Raw genomic sequence first — 20,779 nt, forward strand, 5'->3', positions numbered from 1 at the left:
GTACATGAGGACGCTGCAGCAGGAGTCCTTTAAATCTCAATACTCAGAGAGTGCACAGAAACACGTAGTCTTTAGCATGATGACTCCTGATCAATGGTGCCCTGGTGGCATTTACAGAACACTGATCAGTTTGTACCAAGCCACGGTGTGGAAGCTTTAAATGAGGCAGGAATATTTATTCACCTACTGTCTTCAGGGGCTGGTGAGTCGGTTCCTGACAGCTCAAGCAAACACAAACTTTAAACAGTGATATTCCATGAGCACTCTTCTGAGATTAGTTACACCCCCACGTGATCATAAATTCACAAAATGGGCTGCAGTGAGCCTTAGTTCTCTGTTGAGAAACAAAGAAGCACTTGTATTTCTTGGAAGTTACCAGAGTGTTGAAGTAGTGGACATCTGTCTGCTACATTTTCCTCCTGTTGGTGTATTTAGAAGAACCCGGCAAAGTCCGTTTCACCTGACAGAGCCCCCACACGCACACTTTTCAGTCTCTGCAGTACAGCTCAGGGTACTACGAAAACCGGCAGAAGCGTTAAGTCAGATCTCTCCCCACCACGAGCCATCGGTAAGTGATGCAGAAAGGACAATCCTGAGCAAATGACACCAGCCACTGAACAAAAGGAGGGAGAACCTAAGAACATCCCTGTGCAGATATTCCCAGTACCGTGTTGTTTTCCAGTGCGCTAACCCCCGTTCCCCACCCCCCCACTATGAACCACAAAACCATCTATCCCTGCCTTGCCTCAAAATACTCCTCTGCCTGCTGTTACCTGTTCCGTGCTCTGAAATGTCGGTTCTCTGGGCCAACTACAAATGGAGACGGTGGGTAGCGGTGAGGTAGCTGGGACCCAGCCGTGGCTGAACTGATTCCCCGTTCAGAGCTGTGCAGGACCTTCTGCTGTTCCTGAGACGAGCAGAGCACCTTGTTGCGGCTGTTGCGAAGGTTTTTCCTGGATGAGCACCGTTTCTGGCCCTAATGCTTACTCACACACTGCAGTAAGAGTAATTGCCCCCACTGTGACACAGGCCCAGTCAGCACGGGCGTTGTAGGATAAGAAGTCCCTTTCCCCCGGGCTCAGAGAGCTGCTGAAATGCTGCATTTCATTGCACTTCCCGACAAGAGCAGTCCTGCTGCTTTACATCTAATCTTGCATGTAACACAAGCGAGAGTTGGAAGCGGTGGCCGCAAGCCAGTGGAGCAGGAGACGGGTTGAATCAGGGCCTCAGCCCTCCTCAAAGTGCCAGTGGTGTTTCACATCTCTGCTCTTTCACACATGGAAGCAAAGCACAGCCACAGGATAACACTGGCTACTGACGTAGGTACAGATATATTTATCAACAGATACAAAACCTTTTGTTTGGTGCCTTCTTTTTCCTTTTATAAAAATCCTTTTATAAATCCATAATGACGACACACTGTTGCAAGCTCAGGATACCAGAGAACATCTCAGGGAAAGAAGGGTGTTCTTTAAAGGACTTTTTTTTTCCCCCTCTGGAAATCCCAATAATAGACAGTAGACCTGATCTGGGGTGTCTCCACCTCCCAGTCTGGGTGTGATTTCACACCTGCGTGGTTTTCCTGGAACACGAGTCCAGCTGGCAGACCCGTCGCTGTGTCTAGAGCCCACCGAGCTGGTCAGGGTTCTGATTCCCATTCAGCGTAGGGCTAGATAGTGATTTCCTGGAACTGGACCTGAGGAAACAAGCAGAAGTGACAGGCAAGGCAAGCAAGCTATTTTTGTTTCAGAAAGCAGTGTGGGCAAGAGGTTCCCAGCCAGGCCTGTCACACCTTACCACAAAGGCTGTCACCTTCCGTACAGCTAAAGCCCCAGTTCTCAATTTCACGAGGCTCTGGAGCTCTTGGAGCTGCCCCAATTCCCTCCTCACTCATTATGGACCGACAGTGCAAGGCCGTTTATAGTCCAGCCATGACACAGCACCTTCCTTTGCTCCCCAGCTAACTGCAGCAATGAATTGCGGAGGGAGGCAGTAACGGCTAAACTCATTTGGAGGAATATCTTTTCCTGGAATTCGCCTTTGTTTGCCATTAATGGTTACTGTGTTCCCATATCTCCTTCTATTTCTATTAGTCATAACAATAAAGCCATTATGTTTAAACACAAAAGCCAAGCCCACTTACTTTACTTCCTCGTATTTTTTGCCTCGATAGAAGTTACTCTTTTTAATCAGATACAGCAGCACCAGGTCACAAAAGAAAGCTCCCTGCAAAGAGAAAGAACTTGTGTTTCATCTTGAGAGCAGAAGAGGAAGTGTTCTGATCTAATGAGCAATGAGCATGGAAGAAGAATAACTTGTGGGAGCTGTATTTTCCTTCATGTCATTTTAGGGGCATTCGGACTACAAGGTATGTTAACAACTGCCTTTAAGACAGGACACAGACATGCACCTGACTGAGCAGTCAGAGTAGCAAAAACTCTGCTGGAGAAAATATAAACCAACCGTCCCATTTTATCCTTGTACCACCTAAATGAGGGATCTGGGTCCCAATATGTTACTTTAAGAAAATACATTCACTTACCGCTCCCATGAGAGCAAGCCCCGAACCAATATTGATAATGGTGGGAATGATGTTAAATTTCCCTGCCTAAAAGAAAAAAGGTCATGAAGTACTTGGTGAAAGAACAACCCAAGAAACAAAATTTAAGGGTGCGGTGTTACACAGGGGAAGCTACTAGTGCCTGTGGGTGTGTTTTGTTAGCAACAAGCAGGCATGACCACGGAAGATTTGCAGTGAACAATCTTGGAGGCTAAAGGTCTGTGTGTGTCTCGGATGCAACTGTCCATGGCTGCGTTTCTGAGCTTGCGTCACCCCTGGATTAGTTTTCTTTTTTCTGCGGTGTGTACGCATGGAAAGCAAGACTCTGGGGCGTATTTCCTTCTGTCAGACTTTACAGGAGCCTGGTTTTAGGTAAAAGAGATGCAGACTCATCCGCACTCTATGTAGGGTACTCCTTTCTTATGTAGGGTCAGCTCCACATGGATGAATGGCAAGAGACCTTTCCTACGACAAGCCAGAGAGGCCGTTCTCATCCCAGAGCTGCCTTCCCACCGAGAAATGTCCCCCACCTTTTTCTCTCCAGGCTCTGAAATATTCTGGCCTGGGACCTCACCTTGCCATTCACCATCACATCAAAGCGGATTCCATACGCTTTAATGAGCGTCCGGTAGTCGACCCCCTCAGCATCCCGGTAATATTTGGCAAACCTGGAATACAACGACGCTGATTTTAACTCCATCATCTGCACCCCGCCCCACACAAGAACCCATCTGCGTTCACCTGTCTCTTCAAACAGATCTATTCCTCTATCAAAAACAGCTTTAGCTTGCCATGAGCATGAGTCCCTCACTCCCCTCCTCTGCAAAGCTTGGCTGGGGCAGTGCCTGGCACGGCCAGGTACTACTTCACTGCCAACCTCCAACACCTGCGAGTCAAACCAGCTCAGCCCAACCATGGTACCGCACCGTATTCTCCTCTTTACTTACCTGAAGTTGTACCCAGAAGAGATGGACTTTTCTGCAAACTTGTTATCCAGCCGGCTAAAAGAATAGTGAGGATTACATTCAGAAGGGGCTTTATCAAGATCACAGTTCCATTCAATCTGAATTCCTATCACACCACCCTTAACGAAAGAGAGAGACAGTGTGAGTTTTTTAAGCTTAGTTCAATTAATGTGTCTTCAAATTTGTCAGATCCTTGGGCAAGTTTTCCCCAGGGACAAGAATAGCTGCACTTCTGGTCACAGACATGAGCACACGCGCTTCTGGATGGGCTCAGTTCACGCTTATGGTATTAATCACATTACTCTTCTCACAACCCTAGCTTTCTCTGTGCTGGTATCGTAGGAAGATTCTCATCCCAGGACACTGATTTCATTAATTTAAGTGGCTGTAACATACTTCAGTAGAGAAGAGGCTCTTTCATGCAAGGATGAGGTTCACAAGTGCAGAAGCCAGCACAAAGCCTGCACTCTTCTCACCCTGTGCTTCCCGGGATGCCTCAGACTGGCTCCATCTCCCCCCTCCCCGGGCTACACACACTGGGTCGCAGCCTTCTTTGGCGCTGCAGCCCCACGACTCCGTGCAGAAACGAGTCTGTTTCCCACAGGGGAAGCCTCCTGGGGCATTCTCTGAGCAGAGGAGCCCCACTGGCGTTCCAGAGTTCTGGGTTTAAACTGATGATGTAGTAATGTCGAAATTAAACAAAGAAACCCTGCTGGCAGAGCAGCGGTTTGGGTAGCCCTGAATAACAGATAACTGACCCGACCCCCTCTTCCAGAGGACCTACATTGCCCTTCCTCTCATTCCCTGGGGACAGGATAAATGGGACCAGCGTGATTTTAAGAACCAGCATCTCTCCACTGCACCCTGCACAGGAGGCAGATCCCAGCTCACCAGTGGCTCTCCTCACGGCCACCCAGCGAGTGGGACGGCCAGCTGGGAAGCCACACGAACCCGAGGGGCACTCCTACCTCCGAGGCCATTTCCTGGAAGTTGCTCCCAGCCCATCGGACGATGTTCCCCAGGAGAAAGATGGGGCAGTAGGGATGCTCTGTGCTGTAGCGGCAGGTCTTCAGGTAGGACTCATTGTCGGTTGCCAGCACATTCATCCTGCACGTAGGGAAGAGGGAAATCCAACTCGTCTCCCTCTCTGCTTGCCTGCACAAGCCTACGCCACCAAGACTGCAGAGACAAGAGACTTTTCCAACACCCCCCATGCACAACAGAAATGGCACCTTGCCACCAGCCTTGACACCCTGCAAGCCTCTCTACTGCTGGCCCAGGGAAAGCAGGCTGCCCCCACAAAAGCGACCTCCAGGCCAGGCAGGGACTAGGCCGGCTGAATCTGGGCTCAAGAAAGGACTCACGTGGAACAGGTTGCCAGAGTGCTCCACGGCCACCTGGTTTTCTCAAGGAAGGAAAAAAATAAAGGCGCTAGAAATTTCTAGCTGAGCCTGGGAGAATAGCAAGAACACACTCCATCCTACACTTCTTCGTTTTGTTCATATTGTAGCAGCAAATGCAAACAAATACTTTTAAATTTGCATTTTCCCAGCCTTGTCCAGGCACCTTCATTTTTATGGAAGAGGAGGAACATCTGGGAGCCAAAGCAGCTCAGGAACCTCACTACGCACTGGCTGGCAGACAGATCCATCTGCCTTAGGAGCTCTGGTGCACCCCATGCTGTAGGAGCCATCGCAGACCTCATCTGGTGAAGGACAGCCTTATCCCGGTTGCTCTCTAGAAGCTCCAAGCCCTCACTATTTCCTTGTTTCCCCACAGCCTGAAGCCAAAGGCTTCTCCCTGCGCCTTAGAAGAGGGAATATCAGCCTCCCCACCCCAACCCTCAGGCAGGAGAAGGACAGTGGAGCAAACCGAGGTTATTGGTTCTGTGACGGAGAGGACAGAGGGATCTCCGAGCACCCGCACTCACTTGGAGAACTTAAACTTGGGGAAGCGGATCGAATTCTTGATGTAAACAGTGAAGTTTTCTGCACTGGCGAGAAGCGGTTTCCTGGAAGAGAAGGGTTTGTTATCTGTTTTACGTCTGCACCCTGCCCACGTGCTAAAACTTGAATTGCCATTTTAGAAACAGGTAGGTTTCATCCCACGGTGCGAGGCCAGCCGTGCCACTTTCCCCACGCTGCCAGCAAGGAGTTGGTGAGGAGCGTGCAGGCTGAGGGAAGCCCTGAGAGCTGCAAACAGCCCTGGGACAGCCATTGATCTACGGAGGGGGGAGCAGAGGGCTGGTCCTGCCGGGGGGGCCATGCAGAGCTCCCTCCTGCGCTGCAACAGCCAGCATTCAAGCAAGCATCCAAGCAGAGAGAACCCAGAAACCGCCCCGAGCGACACAGAAGCCAAGCAGCTCAAGCTTGGAAACAGCATAAGATGGCCACGTACTTGGGCTTGGATCTTTTCTCCACTGGGCACCAGGCCAGTATCTCACAAGTCCCTCTGATGCTGTCCCTGTCTTTCGAACAACGGCCAGTCTTAACCCCTGCAGCACAGACATCACAGAAAAGGTCACACAGAGCAGCCACCTCCTCTCTTTGCCTAGAGGGCACACAAAAATCGGGTGGTTTTCACTGCTACCCTTAGCCGTCCTCCCTGCTGTGAAAGGGCCTCTCAGCTGGAGCAACCCCTCTCTTGCTGCTTCTCTGAGCAGCCCAGGGTGCTCTGGCCCAGCCACCACAGAGCCGTAAGCAAGGCAGCAATCTTAATAGAAGACAGTAAAGAAAAGAAAGTCCTTGCCACTCTCCGTAATCGGAGATGTCTGGGGTTGTAACCAGGCTGATGCCTCTGAAGGAACACGACTCTACCAGACACAGCCCAGGAGGAGGGACCTTTGCCTTACCATTGCCAGCCACCACTGCTTCCCCTGCCAGGCAGTCCCCGTCCTTGTAACACAGGGCATCGGGAATGCTGCCACTCTGCAAAGTGGAAGAGGACAGAAGTGAGACCTGTGACAGGACACGAGACTCAAAGGGGTAAGAGAGTGCTGCTGATCTGGGGCGAATTCTCTATAGGATGGTGAACACTAAAAACGTGCAGCTGAAGTGGTAACTGTAGGGCACGCAAATAGCTCAACAGCATCACGCCACCGGCAACACCATGGTTCAGCTGTGGCGTCGTGCTTTGGGGCTCTGCTCAACCCGGAGAGGGACAGGCTGTGGGAAAACCCAGACATCACCTAGCACTCGCCAAAACCAGGCAGGAGGCCACAGTACTTCACCTTAAGAGATAATCCTACCTTTGATTGAAGCTACAAGCTCTCTGAGCCCCAAATTACCCTTCCTTCTCCGGGCTGCATGCCGGGTTAATGCAGCCACTAGAGGACAGCCATGTCCTGAACAAGCAAGCTGTGCTCTCAGCCTCGGCTACCGCTTTGCCTGTGATATGGAAAATTAATCTCTGCTACATGGAGACAACGCTCCCTGGACGGTCAGCGTCCTCCTCCCCCGGGCTCCAGCCCATTCTGAACCACGTCTCCACAGAGGACATTTCTACATGACCCAGAAAGACCTCATGCCTCTGGCCTGTAAGGCATGTTCTGGAAGGTACTAGGCACCCTTCCACGTCCTGAAGGTAACGAAAGCCTGAATGTTCAGCTTTTCCCAGGATGGGGCTCTTAGAAAGTCTCCTCTACCCGTAACTAGACTGAGTCACCTCCAAGTTGTTTTTCCACGGCCTTTTCTGACTCCGAGCAATGACTGCTCTAGTCTCATCTGCAGCTGGGCAGATGTCCAACACCTTCAACTAAGGTCAGCAAGACTCTACATGATCAGTGCCTCTAGAAACTATGATAGCTGAACCTCCCAGGTTTGCAGTAACCAGTGTGATTTTCCCGACTGAGATATTACACTACAGAAAAAAACCATTCGCCTTTCATCCTTCCTGCGTTCGTTGCTCCCCAGATGTCGTCTGCCAGTTCTTACCCCCAGTTTTGTAGGGGTCTGGGGGCCAAGGGGCTCAGTTCTTCCTACCTCAGGACATGTGGCTTGCCTCTGGTTTGGGGTCACAATCAGATTCGTCATGACAAAGAAGACGTTTTCACCCTAGAATAAACAAAGTAAGGCAGGAAGAGTTAGAAAAACTGTTTTACTCTTTAAGTACCTGTTACAAGGAGGACGCAGTTCTCTGCGGAACAGTAACACCTCCCTCTCTCCTGATGCTTTTCAGGCTGAGATACAACAGCACCCTTTGTCTGGATATTTGTTCGGATGAGGTCGGCGAGTCTCTATGGCTTAAGGGGCTCTGCTTCAGAGGCTGCGTTAATTTGGCGAGCAGGACGGCTGAGCCTTGCCTCTCTGGCTGCTCAGCAAGCACTTGTCCTCCTTTTCCATAAGGACAGAGTGCCTGATCAGGGATCAAAGGCCCTGTTCCATTGCAGAGCCGTGGGTGTTTGTTCTCAGACGGGGTCAGGCTGGCTGCCCCAGCTGTGCTGTTACAAGCCTGAGCTCACAGAGCAAGGCAGCAGGGCACAGCACAGGAGCAGAGTTAGTGCAACACTCTGGACATGTGATAAAAACACAGAACTTCTAGCATGGCTGTAATAGAGAGAATACAGATCCCTTTATCAAGCCATTGGGATGCCCGAGACATGCAAAGAGAGAGTTGACTGCATTTTCATCCCCCAAATCCTTATTTCTGGCAGCGTTGCGTTTCCTCTGTATTTAGGCAAAGCCACAATATGCACAGCTGACTCCTGTCCTGGAGCCTTCCTGTCTTTGCACATTTACAGCCTCTATTTGGTCCCTTCCCCACATTCAGCAAAAAGTTAAAACTGTTAACTTTTCCCCTGAATGGTTTCCCCTTAACAGCCAACCACCGAAGGAAACCACAGGAAAAAACAAGCCTGAAGACAGTCGTACAGTCAGCGAGAGGGGAGAGAAAGCAGCTTACCACAGCACTGCGGATGGAGGCTGGTTAGCCACTCAGAAGTGAAATGAATGCCGAAATAAACCATGTGCTCCTACCGTTTCTGCTCCATACTGTGCACACGTGGGGAAGGGAGGAGGGTCAACACCAGGCGGCAGCTACAGAAACACGGGTTCTCTCCTGGCAGCCCCCGGCACTGGGGAGCCTGTCCCTCGTCATGCCGAGGGGACACACATAACCATCAGAGCCAGCCTACGGTCCTGGCGTGAGGCAGGGCAAGCCCTGAGCATCTCAGGTGAAAAACCCTCACCCACGACCAGAACCAGCAGTGTGTCAAGCCCCGCCACCCGTAACTTGTGTAAGCGAGCACCTGATGATAAAACACCTCATCAGGAGCAAACTCTGGACCCCCAACCCCGCAAGGCTGCTCTGAACCACAACAGGGAACAAGACTTTCCTGCAAACCTGTCAGTGAACAAGCCCAAGAAAGCGACAAGTGAAGGATTTGCCAGGTGAATCCCTGCTCTACATTAAGCTTAACCCCAAAGTGGGACCGGTTCACCCTGTCTGAAGGCCCTCAGGGATGAATTTCAGTAAGCTGAGTGCCTGCTGTTTATTCCAGAGTCTCTCAGAAAACTCCTTCCAACACACAGGCCTGCCCGTTGCACGCAAAAATCAGAGATCTCAGGTTTTCCATTCATGAGAGCAGAACTCAGTGCTCTCACACTCACCTGGCTCGCTCTCCTTCCCTCGCTGTGCTTTGCGTGGGGTGGGTTTACCCCACATCCCACCAGCGTTTTGGGACACAGGTATGTCTGTCCTCGGCAGGAGGGACACGTCGGTCAGCAGCTGCGCTTGTGGGGTCAGGAGAGCTGCCCACTGCTCTGTGGAGGAGATGGGGTTTCTCCCAGCCCTCGCTGCCTCCCGCTCTGCTACCTGGATCTCTCCGGTACAAACCAGCCCACCCAGATCCAGCAGGACAGCGAGGGATTCTCCCTCCAAAGTGAAATGAGAGATTATGCGGTAGGTAGCAGATGCAGGTCACTTAATGCACTGGTAGCAGGCAGTCAGATACTCCTAAAATCCCATCCAGGACACATCTCACAGCTGACCCGAGACATTCAGCAGACAAACATTAATCAGCACGTGGAACAGGAAAGCTCGTGAGATGCCTATGTTTGCACTCACAGCCCACAGAAGTTGCTGAGTTTCACTGTGAGCCCAGGGTCTAACATCACTGGGGTTGCTGGAGGCTGACATATGCTGGGGCAGACTGCAGTAATGTTGGATTCAATACTGTAGCCTGACTCCACAGTCATGTTTGCCTTCATGATGCCATAGCCCAGATATCTGCGTTGCAGAGTACACCAGCCCAGAGGCAGAGCTGGCTATCTTTACTCAGCACACCACACTACAACGCCTCCCAATAAGCCAACGTGCAGTAACAAGACCATTGAGTCACAGGAGAAACATCTGACGAGTTAAAATACTGGTCAGCATCACCGTTTCATTTCTGGATGTGCACACCGGCCACCTTCTAAGCATCCCAGGGCTTGACACAGCTTGAAGAAGAGGCACCACGAGCACGCTGCCTGGCCTTCCTGCTGCACAGCAAATGTCACTCTGAGACTGAGGCTTTGCACTGAAATTGGTGGAGGTACAAAGCACAGATCCATAGGTCTGAGTAAACGTGGGCTGCAGCAGAAGGAAGGTGAAGTTTTATTCCTATGTACAGCCAAGTAAACTGTTCAGTTTATAGCTTTCTTCCCCCTGTCTGCACAGCATCCCGATCTTCCCCTCATACCTTTCCATGCACATGGTGGACGCTAGCGGGGAAAGCGCAAACAGCCCTGGCAAGCACAGATGGGCAACTTCCAGCGTGGTGACTGGCCACATCTGCTGCCATCTTTTCCCCTTAAGCCTCAGCTACGCATCTCACTTTGTCCAAGTCAAGGAAGCAGCAAGGCAGGTTTAGCCAGAGACATTTCAAGCAACCCTCATCACTCAAATTGCGCCACATTTTCTTTCCATCTCCCACCTGCTCTGGGCTGCCCCATGCATGCCTGCTCTAGCCCAGGAATGGAGGCAAGCAGACACTTCGCTCGGCTGAGCAGTCCCGCTGAAGTCCAAGGGACTTCTGCTTGCAAAGTTCTGCTTGCCAAGTATCACAGAGCTTTGTGAGAGAGACAAGACTGCTTTGATATTTGCTGGAAAGACCCAAGAGAAGCATAGCGTTGCTTTCTTGTAGCCCACCTCCTGCTTATTCACAGGAGAGACCTGGATACATCACTTCAGCCTTTCCACCAGCAACCACGCTGGAAGATGTCTTTCTAGCTGCACGGCAGAGACGATAGCAGTGGGGTGATGCCAACCTGTGGAGGGATGACGTAGTCTGCAACATCCCACAGCCTCTCCCCCAGCTCCGAGGTGTTGGTGAACGCTACTCCTTTCAGCTTGGTGATGACAGAGCTCTGGAGGGACGTGTCTGTGTCCTGATAGCCTTTCTTGACAACAAACACCCACCTGCAAAGAAAACAGCAGGCAGCAGCATTAGCAAGTGGGGTCAGGGAACAAGTAAGTCAGCGAAGATTTACACCAAGGCCAAACACCGTTCAAGGGCAAACCAAAACATGCCAATGGCACCAAACCCTGCGCAAGGACCACTACAAATTCAAAATGAACTCTTTGGCACAAGCTGTGCGTATCTACAGCACTGGAGGAAAAGTCAGGACCAAGACCCCACACGCAGCTAAAGGTGTAGTAACAGGGTAAAAAACCAAAGCCTCCCACCTCCCTGTCCTGTGCTACACTCAGCAACCTCCACGGAAGGAGGGGAAGGCAGGGCTCTGTCCTCCTCAAGATGAAAAATAACATAAGCTTTTGCAAGTTGCGGTGAAGAGCGTGGTTTGTTTCACAATACATGACTCACTCCCATTTTAGCAGCCTGCCATTAGGCTACCAGTCCAGCAACAGATCATGGCTGGGGACCTGCAATTCCAGCAGGTGAACTGCGTATCACTAACAGAAATATGTAGGGAATATTCTCAGCTGGATACAGGATCTTTTGCAAGCCAGTGTGATGGGAACAACCTGACTGTACCCTGGCCTTTGCACTGGGTTTCAGGCTTCTCACTAGCACACCTGGAAGAGCTGCTGCCTCGCTAAGCACTCCAGGAAAAGGTTTTGCTTGCTGCTTCCCACTGGAAGCACCAAGAGCTCCATATCATAGGGTGAAAACTTCCTTGGGTTAAATGAAATGCCTCCGGCTTCTCCACAATACTGCCAAAGTCCCCTGCCAAGACAACAAATCACCCAGACCCCTGAAGAAGGTAAGGGTGCCAGGGCAGGTTCTGGGAGAGGGACGCAGGCTGCATTTGCTGGCACGGCTCCCCTTTGCAGTGCACTGACCTGGAGTGCACTACTGCATGCAGAAAGAGAAAGCAGCCATCTCTGGGGCTGAGCGGCACTGACATATGCTGCCCTTCACCTGCTGCTTGTGACAAACCCGAATAATAACATTCTCCACCCCTGTGAAGTCTCCTAGTTTCCCGTTTCCCCCCCCCCCCCCCCCCCCGAGAACCCCGTTTTTCCCTCCCAGGAGGGCTCAAAAGCAGACCCTTACAGTTTTCACAGTGAATCGGGGAAGAAACGGCAGCTACGTGCAAGAAAGGATCCAGAGGCGTTGATGATCACGACCCCCGAGCCAGCCCCTGAACAGGTATGGGTACGTAATCAAGCCGTCAGATATCAGACGAACGCTAACCACCTCTGCGATACACTCTAAGCCCCCAGCCACCAAGGAGTCACTGCAGGCACCGTCAGTGACAGTGCCAAAGGTTTGCAGAAGGCAATAACTGCCCAGGGAAGAGAAAAAGCCTGTATGGCACAGACAGTCTCTGAACACTCACGGTCACTGGACATGCTATATCCCTCTTGGACGGCGGATGTGTCCTCGGCAATGTTATCTACAGGATTCCTCCTTTAGCAGCTAATACATGCCAGACTGCTGAGATTTCATCTCTGCCCTACTAACTAAAGCAGGCTCTGGAACTGTACACCTTTCTATAAATAAAGCCAGCATGTAAAAATTACCCTGCTATATTTAATCAGTGAAAACACGAGGTGTGAGAAAGGTGAAGGGACTCATCAGCACAGACAGTGAGGGTAAAGACCTATGAATCACATTCTGCAAAGCCTCAGAAACTCAGGAAGCAATGGCAGAGGCATCACATCGGCGAGAGAATTCCAGGTCCGAGCCTGCAAGCTGCAAGGAGTATTGCTGCATTCGTTACATGTCAGTGTGACCAGCTTCTTGCAGAACCGGGCCTTTTCTAAGAGGTGCTCTAGCTATCTCCATGCCAACTCGCCCTGCTCTGAAATAAACGCAAGGCAGCCGACTCACGCTGCCTTCAACCTCCACAATCCTGGCTGCTGCAGCCCACTCCAGCAAAGAAATCTGCCACTTTGTGCTTGGTTCCCTCCCGTTTAGACTTGAGCATGTCACACCGTCATGCAGACAACCCAGGTTTGTCCCAAGGCTCAGCAACCACAGCCATAAATGCTATTGTTTCTAATGAGTCAGGTGTTAAGGTTTGGCACCATTCCCACCGAATACAGAAATAAAGGCGTAAATAATGCAGTACAAAGCCATAGTGCCATTTGATCTATTTTTAACCTAATGTTAATCTGGAAGGTAGAGCTGAATCTAGCGATCCCTAGCAGGTGAAAAATCAGATATAACCTAGCAGACATTAAAAAAAATCCAGCTGTATAAACAAGCATAACTATCTGCATTAAAATCATAAGGCATAGCAAGCTGTCGCTATACGCAGAGTACCCTACATTAATCTTCATCACACCACAGCAAGCGAACGCGACCGCAGCAGCATGTGAAACGCAGGGTGATTCTTACCCCACCAGGTAAGCCAGGATGGAGAGCTGCACCACTCGATAGAGAATCCCCACCTTCTTGTTCTTTGCAATGACGTATTTCTCCGTTTTATAATCAAAAAGCGATAGAAATAAACCCTTCCAAGCCACCTGCCCCATGCTCCCGGCTCGCTCTGTACCGGTGGCTGGAGCAGGCAGCAGCGTTTGCAGCTCGCATTATCCACACGTGCTCTGCTTGGAAACCTGACACACCAACCCCTTCAGAGCGAAAGGCTCATCTCCTCCCTCTCGTCAGCTCTTCGCTGGCAGCGGCTCTCGGGTCAGAAAGCAGCAGCTGCTCTAACACGAGATCCTTCCTTAGCTGCTTTCCGGGTAATGCATCCTCTGGGGAAGCCCCCGTCTCAGTTTTGCCCCCAGGCTTCATTCTCTCCCCCCCCCCCCCCCCAGTAAACAAAATGTTCATAATGAAACGCGTTATAGCAGGAAGTCACATTACAGCATCCAAGGTGACAGAGCTGGAGTCTCTCACTCTTACGTATTAAAGCCTTTCTTCAGCCTCTACATGATGGCAAAGCACCTGGTTAAATTTTTAATTTCTTAAGCGTTTACATGAGCAGTGAGAACTTGGGTCCTTACCAGTCATCCAAAGTACCTGCCTGGCTGCTACATCCTCCCACCAAAAACCCAGCTTAAGAAACTAATAAATAAATTCTGCATGTGGTTAAAGGATCAATTACCATCACATCTCACTAAAATGTACAGTAGAGTGCTGAGCTAGGCAAACATACAGAACATAGCATCTGATAAAATGCCAAAGGGAGAATAATGGTTTAACCGTTACTGAGATAAAAGTTGTTTATTAACCAGTACTGTAAGAAGTGACTCCCAGTCTAACAGAGGCGCGTGCATATACAAGGACATGAAATGACCATTACTTTAACCGAGAAGGGTGGACACCGTCTCGGGGCTGAGGGGGAAACAGAATGAGCTCTGAGGTGGAAAACGACGTAAGCCAGGACCTTCCCGCAGCCTGGCTAAAAGAGCTAACGTACCTCATCAAGAGGGGATCCAGCAGCAAGCTGGGATCCAAACTGAAGCGTGCTCTTTCTGGGAGGATCCCATAGTTGTGCACTGATGGGAGGACGGGATGTGGACTGCCCGTAGGCTGAATCTATTAGAGGGAGTCTAATCAGACACATCAAGTGGCTTATCAGGTATAAAGTGCAGGGTTTTACGGCATTCACGCATGAGCACCCAATTAACTCACACGTGAGCACGCAATTAGCTCACGAGGCTCTGTCAGGACCGGGAAGGCTCTTGAGATTACAGAGTGTGCAACTGTGATACATGCTTGAACACGGGTCAAGGGAGTGGGTCACACTATGGAGGCAGCAGGCAGCACAGCGAGGCAATCTGCTCCAGCACACACATCTCTGTCCGACGCAACTCTCTTCCCAGGCAGAATGACTCTCAAGACCTCAGGTTTTATGAAAATTTTATCCTTCATCCTCCTTAAATTCCGTATCCAATTTAAACAGATGCATCAGATTTTTTAATGAATATGCGACAAGGTAGCTCCAAATCACAAGAGACTCACAAAGAGCGTAATAACGAACGAAACGCTATCCTCAAAATACCTCATTTCATCCCTCGCCCCACAGCCATCCCTAGAGTTTCCTTCTGCAAAGCGAAAAAAACCCTTTCTCCAGCAACTGCAAAACTAGAACAGAAATCTGCCTGTGGCCTCCTTTTAACCCGGCAGCTGCTGCGCTCCCCAGCTCCAGCCCCACGGCCGGCGATCGCTTCTGCGTGTGGCTTTTTCACGAGGGGCTCCTGGGATGACGGGCAGGCTGCCGAGGGACCGAGCCCCCCGCTCCCGTGCACCCCCCGTCCGCTCAGCCCTGGGGCCCAAGAGGTGGGAAAGGCCACCCCAGCCCCTCTGGCTCGGGGGTAGCCCCCAACCCTGCTCCCAAATTTTGCAGCCACCCTTCAGCCTCAAGCACAAGCAAAAGGCTGGGTCTTGCTCGTCTCTCCCACTGCCCGTGACGCTCCTTTCCCTACCCGCACACCCCACACGGGCAGACCCTCTTTATCTCACAAAACATGTTGGCTGCTCCCCAAGCCCCACCTGGAGCCCTCTTTCTCACGGTTTCTCTCTCCCTCGAACAGTATTTGGCCATTGTACCCACCCCTCCGTACCAGATGCCTACAGACCACACTGTCGCTCGTTCCAGTCTTAAAGATCCTCTGTGTGAAAGCCCGAAGCACAACTAAAAGTATCTTAAAACATATAAGAACCAAAGGAGATGAAGCCCTCCAAGAAAACGCAGTCCTGCAGGGAAGAAGGAGACCACAGCGGTCCATGAAGCCAGAAACGAGTAAGGAAGAAAGGTCGTCTCAGCTTATCTTCCCTTGCCACTGCCCGGACCCCAGAGCCAAGTAGTTAGTGCTGGGGCACAGGGAGACTGACCCAGCTCCAGGAACCAGAGCTGTATGGAGGCGGGAGCATCCTAAAGGAGCCACCACTTGATCTTCTGCCCAATCTGCTCCTAGATGAGATGTTTTGCAAGCACAAGCTGCTGGGTGACAGCATTTCTGATCACGGGTCTGGTCCCACGAGAACACCATCTGCTTGCCCTGGCCCTGCTGGAACTGCTCCAGGGACAGGACTAAGCAGCAAGTATATCCCACGTCTCAGGACCGCCTCTACCATTGCTCCTGCTACACTAAAGACACCCAGGTTCATGGACAAATGAAGTATCAGCAGAGACAAGTCAGGCCTTGGTGGTGTCTAGAGACCTCCCCACTCCATCCTCATCTGTCTGGGTGACTGCACAGGCTGAAATCAGACCAAGACACTTGCTAGCAATTAAACAGTGCATTACCTCCCGGCCTGGTTTTACTTAACGGCACAGACACAGGTCTGCTATGAATTTTTGTAATTATTTTCTAGGTCAATTAATGCGAGAAAGGATTTACGTAGGCTAGAAAAAATGTTCCTTAGAGTGATAAGTGTTCCTGCTATAGTTGTGACCTGAAGATGTCAACCAGGTTTGATCACTAAAATTAAAAAAAAGGATGTAAACCTGATACTTTTCTTGGTTTTTTTAGAGCCATCAAGTAGAAGCACAGTTGCAAGAGTTGTTTTTGAATAAAAAGCTTCAATTTGTATCAAATGTACCTCAGAATTTTCTGAATACTGCTCAGCACAGGCTAGATTTGTGCTGAAAACACCGTTGCTGGCATGCTCTTACAGATACTGTTCTTATCACCTTCTAGTTTTCACGACCTTTTTTTTTTTTTTCTTGCCTGTGAATCCAGATTACTGGTGTGTTCCTTGAAGTATCTGTGAGTTGTTCAAACATAAGCAGTTTCATTCCCGGGGGGACGTAAATAATCTAACAAAATCTAATCATCATAAGTTAAAGGAAAAAAAAACCCCAGTAGTATCTCAGACCTTCTCAAGGGACTGAGGCCGGATCTCTTCTGCAAGGTATCTCCCTTCTCGAGTCCAACATTTTTAATTTCCCATGGAAAAAACCAGTTCTGCTCCTTTCCCATGAGGGCTATTTGCTCAGTCTGGAAATTCTCACAGGGAGGACTTCTCCTCCAGTAGCAAAACTCTCCCTTTTTTTATTCCTGACGTTACACCTATACTTAATTCCTCATACTGCTCATGGTGATTGCCTTCTCATTATTCACCCGTAGTCATAGGGTACACATCCCTCTCCGCCCAGACTGCTCCTCTTCTACATTTCCCTCCACCTGTCAGTAGCATTTTTGGTGTTAAGCTGCCCCAGAGCTGAACTCAGCCCAGTCACGAGTCTGTAAATGCCACGTAAAGGGACTGTGGAAACTAAACTTTAGACCTCTGCCCTGACACAGCGCCATTTGAAACACAGTGAAGTCACATCTGTCCCTTTATGGTACTGTAGGACAGAAAGATTTCAAGATCAGCCCAAAAATGTCTTAAAATTGCACCCAAAAGAGACCACACATTTTCTGGGCCATGGCAGAGAGCCCTGGCCAGTACAGACGTGATTCACGAGTGACTGCTGGAGGTGCCTGTTTTAGGCACTTGTCTTGTTCGCTTCCAGTTCCAAACAAACACCCCCAGGCATTAATTCTCTCAGTGATCTCCACTCCGCCCTTTACCGAGTTATCAAGTACAACAGAAAACATTGGCTCCCAAACGCATGACGGCTGACTCATAAGATGCTGAGACATTTCTGAAGCACTGGAAATGCTCCTGCAGCAAATGCCTGAGTGATGCAGATGCATCATCCTTTAGAAATAGGCGCCAGACCAGCTACTGAAATAGAAAGGAGACAAGGATCAGAGGATGTAAATAGGAAATAAACTATTTTGGCAAGGGAATGAACAGCGGAAAAGGCAGAGGTCAGCTCCCTCCATTAGTGGTTTTTTCTCATAGTGTCATACTTGTAGGACAACATCTAAAAAAACCCCAAACAACGAGGGGAAGAGTAGAACAGGTTGGAAGAGGAAGCTGCTTTTAAACCACAGCTCGTGCACACAGAAACACATGGAAATCAGTAACATTACGCATAAGCTGCTTTCTGAAGATGATGGGTTTGGATGCAAGAACAAAGAAACGTGTATGCAGCCTGCAGTGAAAAATGCTCCATTCAGCTTCTATTTTAATCCTCGCTGTGACTTTGTGGTGTAAATAAGAAGTAGGTTGCCACTTGCCAATGAAAAATTGACAAAAATCAGCCTCAGTATTTGTCCTCCTAACTAGTGCCACTGCACACCCAGCCACAATGGAGAAGGAAATCTTTCTTTCAGGAGCTATTAGAAAAACATCCAGATTTTTTTTTTCGCCTAGAAAGGGAATCTGTGGAAAGAGTCTTTCTGCCATTATCCACAGCACCATCCAAATCTGTCTGTGGGAGTAAGAAATGGAAGTGTATTGAAGTTCCAGAATATATTCCCTCTTTGATTCAGCTCATCTCTTCCAGGAGAGCCATTTTCAGCCTTTGAATGCGTTCCAGGTTGCTCCCCCAAGTCTTGACTTCCCTATAGTGTGCAGGAGGTCTTGCTATCATTAGCCGGAGTGTTTATCCACTCCTCTCCCCCAATCCAAGAAGTGAAAGTACTTGAGGAAGAGGGCCAGAGAGGAAAGAAAAATACTGCACATCTAATGAAACTAATCCATCATGCCCTGTTCTGTGAGAGAGCTGGCAGTGAATCAGATAACAGAAATTAAATAAAAATGCACATAAAACATTGCTAAGAGATTGAGTGCAACGATAGCTGGAACAGCAGCATTACGCAGTGCTGTATTGCAATGTTTTCACCTTCTAAAGTCAGCCAATAAAAGCATCATTGGGGAATAAGAGGAGAATGTTAAATCAAAGCCTGAAAGCTGAACAGTTTTAATAAAATGTGTAGTCACATTAACCACTGACTTAAAGGTGAAACCCTGCTCTTGAATATACCTGACAGATCAGGTTTTTACTTCTTTGCCAACGTGTATCATTCCTGACCTGGAAAGACATGAAACTGGTCCTGGCTTGATAGCTCTGTCAGAGCTTACCTTGCTTGCTGCAAATGCTGAAGAGACACCTTCATCCCCCTCCTTCACCTTCGTCACGTAAACAGCTGGAAAGTCTAGACCGAGGCCTCTGCCCTGCCCTTTCCTCCCTGGAATTAGCAACTGGTAACTTTTTCCAGCCATGGGAAAACGTACATGCTACTCAGACTTGACTCCCAGAGGAAAAGGTTTCACGAGCAACACCTGACCTTGCCTTAGCTCTGCCGGCTGGTGATGCTCTAGGCCAGTTACGCGTTAGTTACCACTGGCAAGAGGCTGATGTGTCCCAGCTGTGCTGCACAGACATGCTGGACTTGGTTTAGCCAAGCTGGCAGAGTCTGGGAGCAACCTCCTTGCAGTAGTGCAGCTCCATTCCAGCTCGTTCATCCTGTTATAACAAGAGACAGGAAATTTCTCTTTTAAGCTGCAATCCAATTAGCCTTCAAATAAAGCTGCCCCAACAGGCTCTCAAGCCCAGCAAAGCACTTTGTGGCTCCTATCTGATGCTCTTACGTCAGCACCCTGCACTTAATAATGAAGAACTACTTATGCCCTTTTCCAGATAAGCTTTCCTGAGCAGCAGACTTGCACTTCACTTTCTCCTGCTAACCACCAGGCCACCGCACTCCCACAGTTCAACACACAAACCTGTCAGCTTCTGAACACGCCGAGGGAATTATAACCCGGGGCTTGCGAATCTTCCTGGCGTATGAGAAAGACATAAGCAGCTGGTATCACCCCTGATTAAAATAGCATCGCAAAACGCATCCTGTCCTCCCCTTCAAGGATACAATTAAAAAGCTATCTCAGATCCATCAGCTCTTGTCCGTCACCAGTCACCACCCACCTTCACACCTCCTACTCCTTGGTCAGATCACTGCAAAAATAGCCAAAAATCTATCAGCCTAAGCTCACCTACCAGAAGCTAATGCCCAAACCTGGAGCGATGGAGCCAAGCCAGGACTCAGAGCTAAGATAGCTGATGGGGACGGATGATCAGCACCAATGGGTACAGGACAAACATCTGTTCTTGCTCTCCTGGGCTACCAGCAGCACTGAGAGTCATCTCTCCCCAACAGAGCAAGACAAAGGTAGAATAACAAGTCCCTCCAGCCTAATGAGCACTGTTGGGAGAACAGACCTGAGTGGAAAAGAGTTTAGGACACAACCCATACTAGTTTGTATTTCCTACTCAAGTGCAGAGAGACCCTCCCTCCCCCAAGAAGCTGCAGGTCTGCAGACACTCTTGCCACCTTTGCGTGACGCACAAAGATCACGAATGACCCCTACAGCTCAGAGGCCTCTAGGATGTCTGTGGCAGCTTCTCTGCCCATGACACCTGGACCCCAAAGAGCCTGCCAACACGTTAGCCTGGCTGGGGTCAGATGTTTAATGACTCTGAACGAGGCATTTGCAAATCTTCTGTCATTCAGGGAGATGGCATAACTGTGCCACTGTCAGAGTGCAATAAAGTCAGGGCCGCACAGCAAGACCACAAATGTTGACAAGGGTTTTGCACAGGGGATTTTATTCAAAATGCAGATTGCAAATAAATTTAGAAGCAGACACAGCAAGGATTCCATGGAAACAGCACAAAAACCCAGCTGTGGTTTGGATGACTGCGAGTCTTGGCAGTCTTGACTAATCCCTTAAGTGCCATCCAATTACTGCAAATGTGTTTGGCATCTACTATAGCAATTGCAAAGAATTAAATGGTCGGATGGCACTCATCGGAAATTACAAGTCACAGAACTCTGTAGTGCATTTAAGAAAAAAACATCTTAAAAGGAAAATAGTATCACCCATTGCAAGAGCTGACCTCCTTGAGAGCCATAAGGGACAACGAAAGGGATCCAAGTAATGAGGGAAAGTTAATTCAGAGAAGAAACTAGAAAAAAAGGAGAGAAAGAGGGAGAATAACAAGATTGGCTGAAG

The 20,779-nt window shown here is 49.6% G+C and overlaps 2 protein-coding genes across 5 annotated transcripts in view; both read right to left on the bottom strand.

Annotated features, from left to right (window-relative positions):
* Nucleotides 1-498: 498 nt before the first annotated feature.
* Nucleotides 499-19,034, bottom strand: P2RX5 (purinergic receptor P2X 5). 3 transcript variants are annotated; one of them, XM_049803044.1, is made up of 12 exons: nt 18,848-19,034; nt 10,773-10,923; nt 7,458-7,577; nt 6,377-6,452; nt 5,923-6,019; nt 5,456-5,536; nt 4,494-4,632; nt 3,508-3,644; nt 3,135-3,228; nt 2,543-2,608; nt 2,144-2,226; nt 499-1,696 (listed from the first exon to the last, which is right to left on the bottom strand). In XM_049803044.1, exons 1-12 carry the CDS (start codon nt 18,880-18,882, stop codon nt 1,621-1,623), a joined length of 1,155 nt encoding a protein of 384 aa, XP_049659001.1. In that variant the 5' UTR covers nt 18,883-19,034; the 3' UTR covers nt 499-1,620. The 3 variants fall into 3 exon arrangements, with proteins under 3 accessions (XP_049659001.1, XP_049658998.1, XP_049658999.1); XM_049803041.1 differs by lacking the exon at nt 18,848-19,034 and adding an exon at nt 13,313-13,696; XM_049803042.1 differs by lacking the exon at nt 18,848-19,034 and adding an exon at nt 13,313-13,695 and having other exon boundaries at nt 7,506-7,577.
* ITGAE (integrin subunit alpha E) overlaps nt 18,881-20,779 on the bottom strand; it is a 39,159-nt gene continuing 37,260 nt past the window's right edge. Inside the window, exons 37-38 of one of the 2 annotated variants that reach the window (XM_049803015.1) lie at nt 19,054-19,232; nt 18,881-18,954 (exon numbers count right to left, since the gene is read on the bottom strand). The gene's annotated coding sequence lies outside the window, so the exon portion shown is untranslated. Of the gene's footprint in view, nt 18,955-19,053; nt 19,233-20,264; nt 20,733-20,779 lie in introns of those variants that run through there. The other variant, XM_049803014.1, reaches the window with a different exon arrangement.

The sequence above is a fragment of the Accipiter gentilis genome, chromosome 6 (genome assembly GCF_929443795.1).
Source record: "Accipiter gentilis chromosome 6, bAccGen1.1, whole genome shotgun sequence".
Classification (NCBI taxonomy): Eukaryota; Metazoa; Chordata; class Aves; order Accipitriformes; family Accipitridae; genus Astur; species Astur gentilis.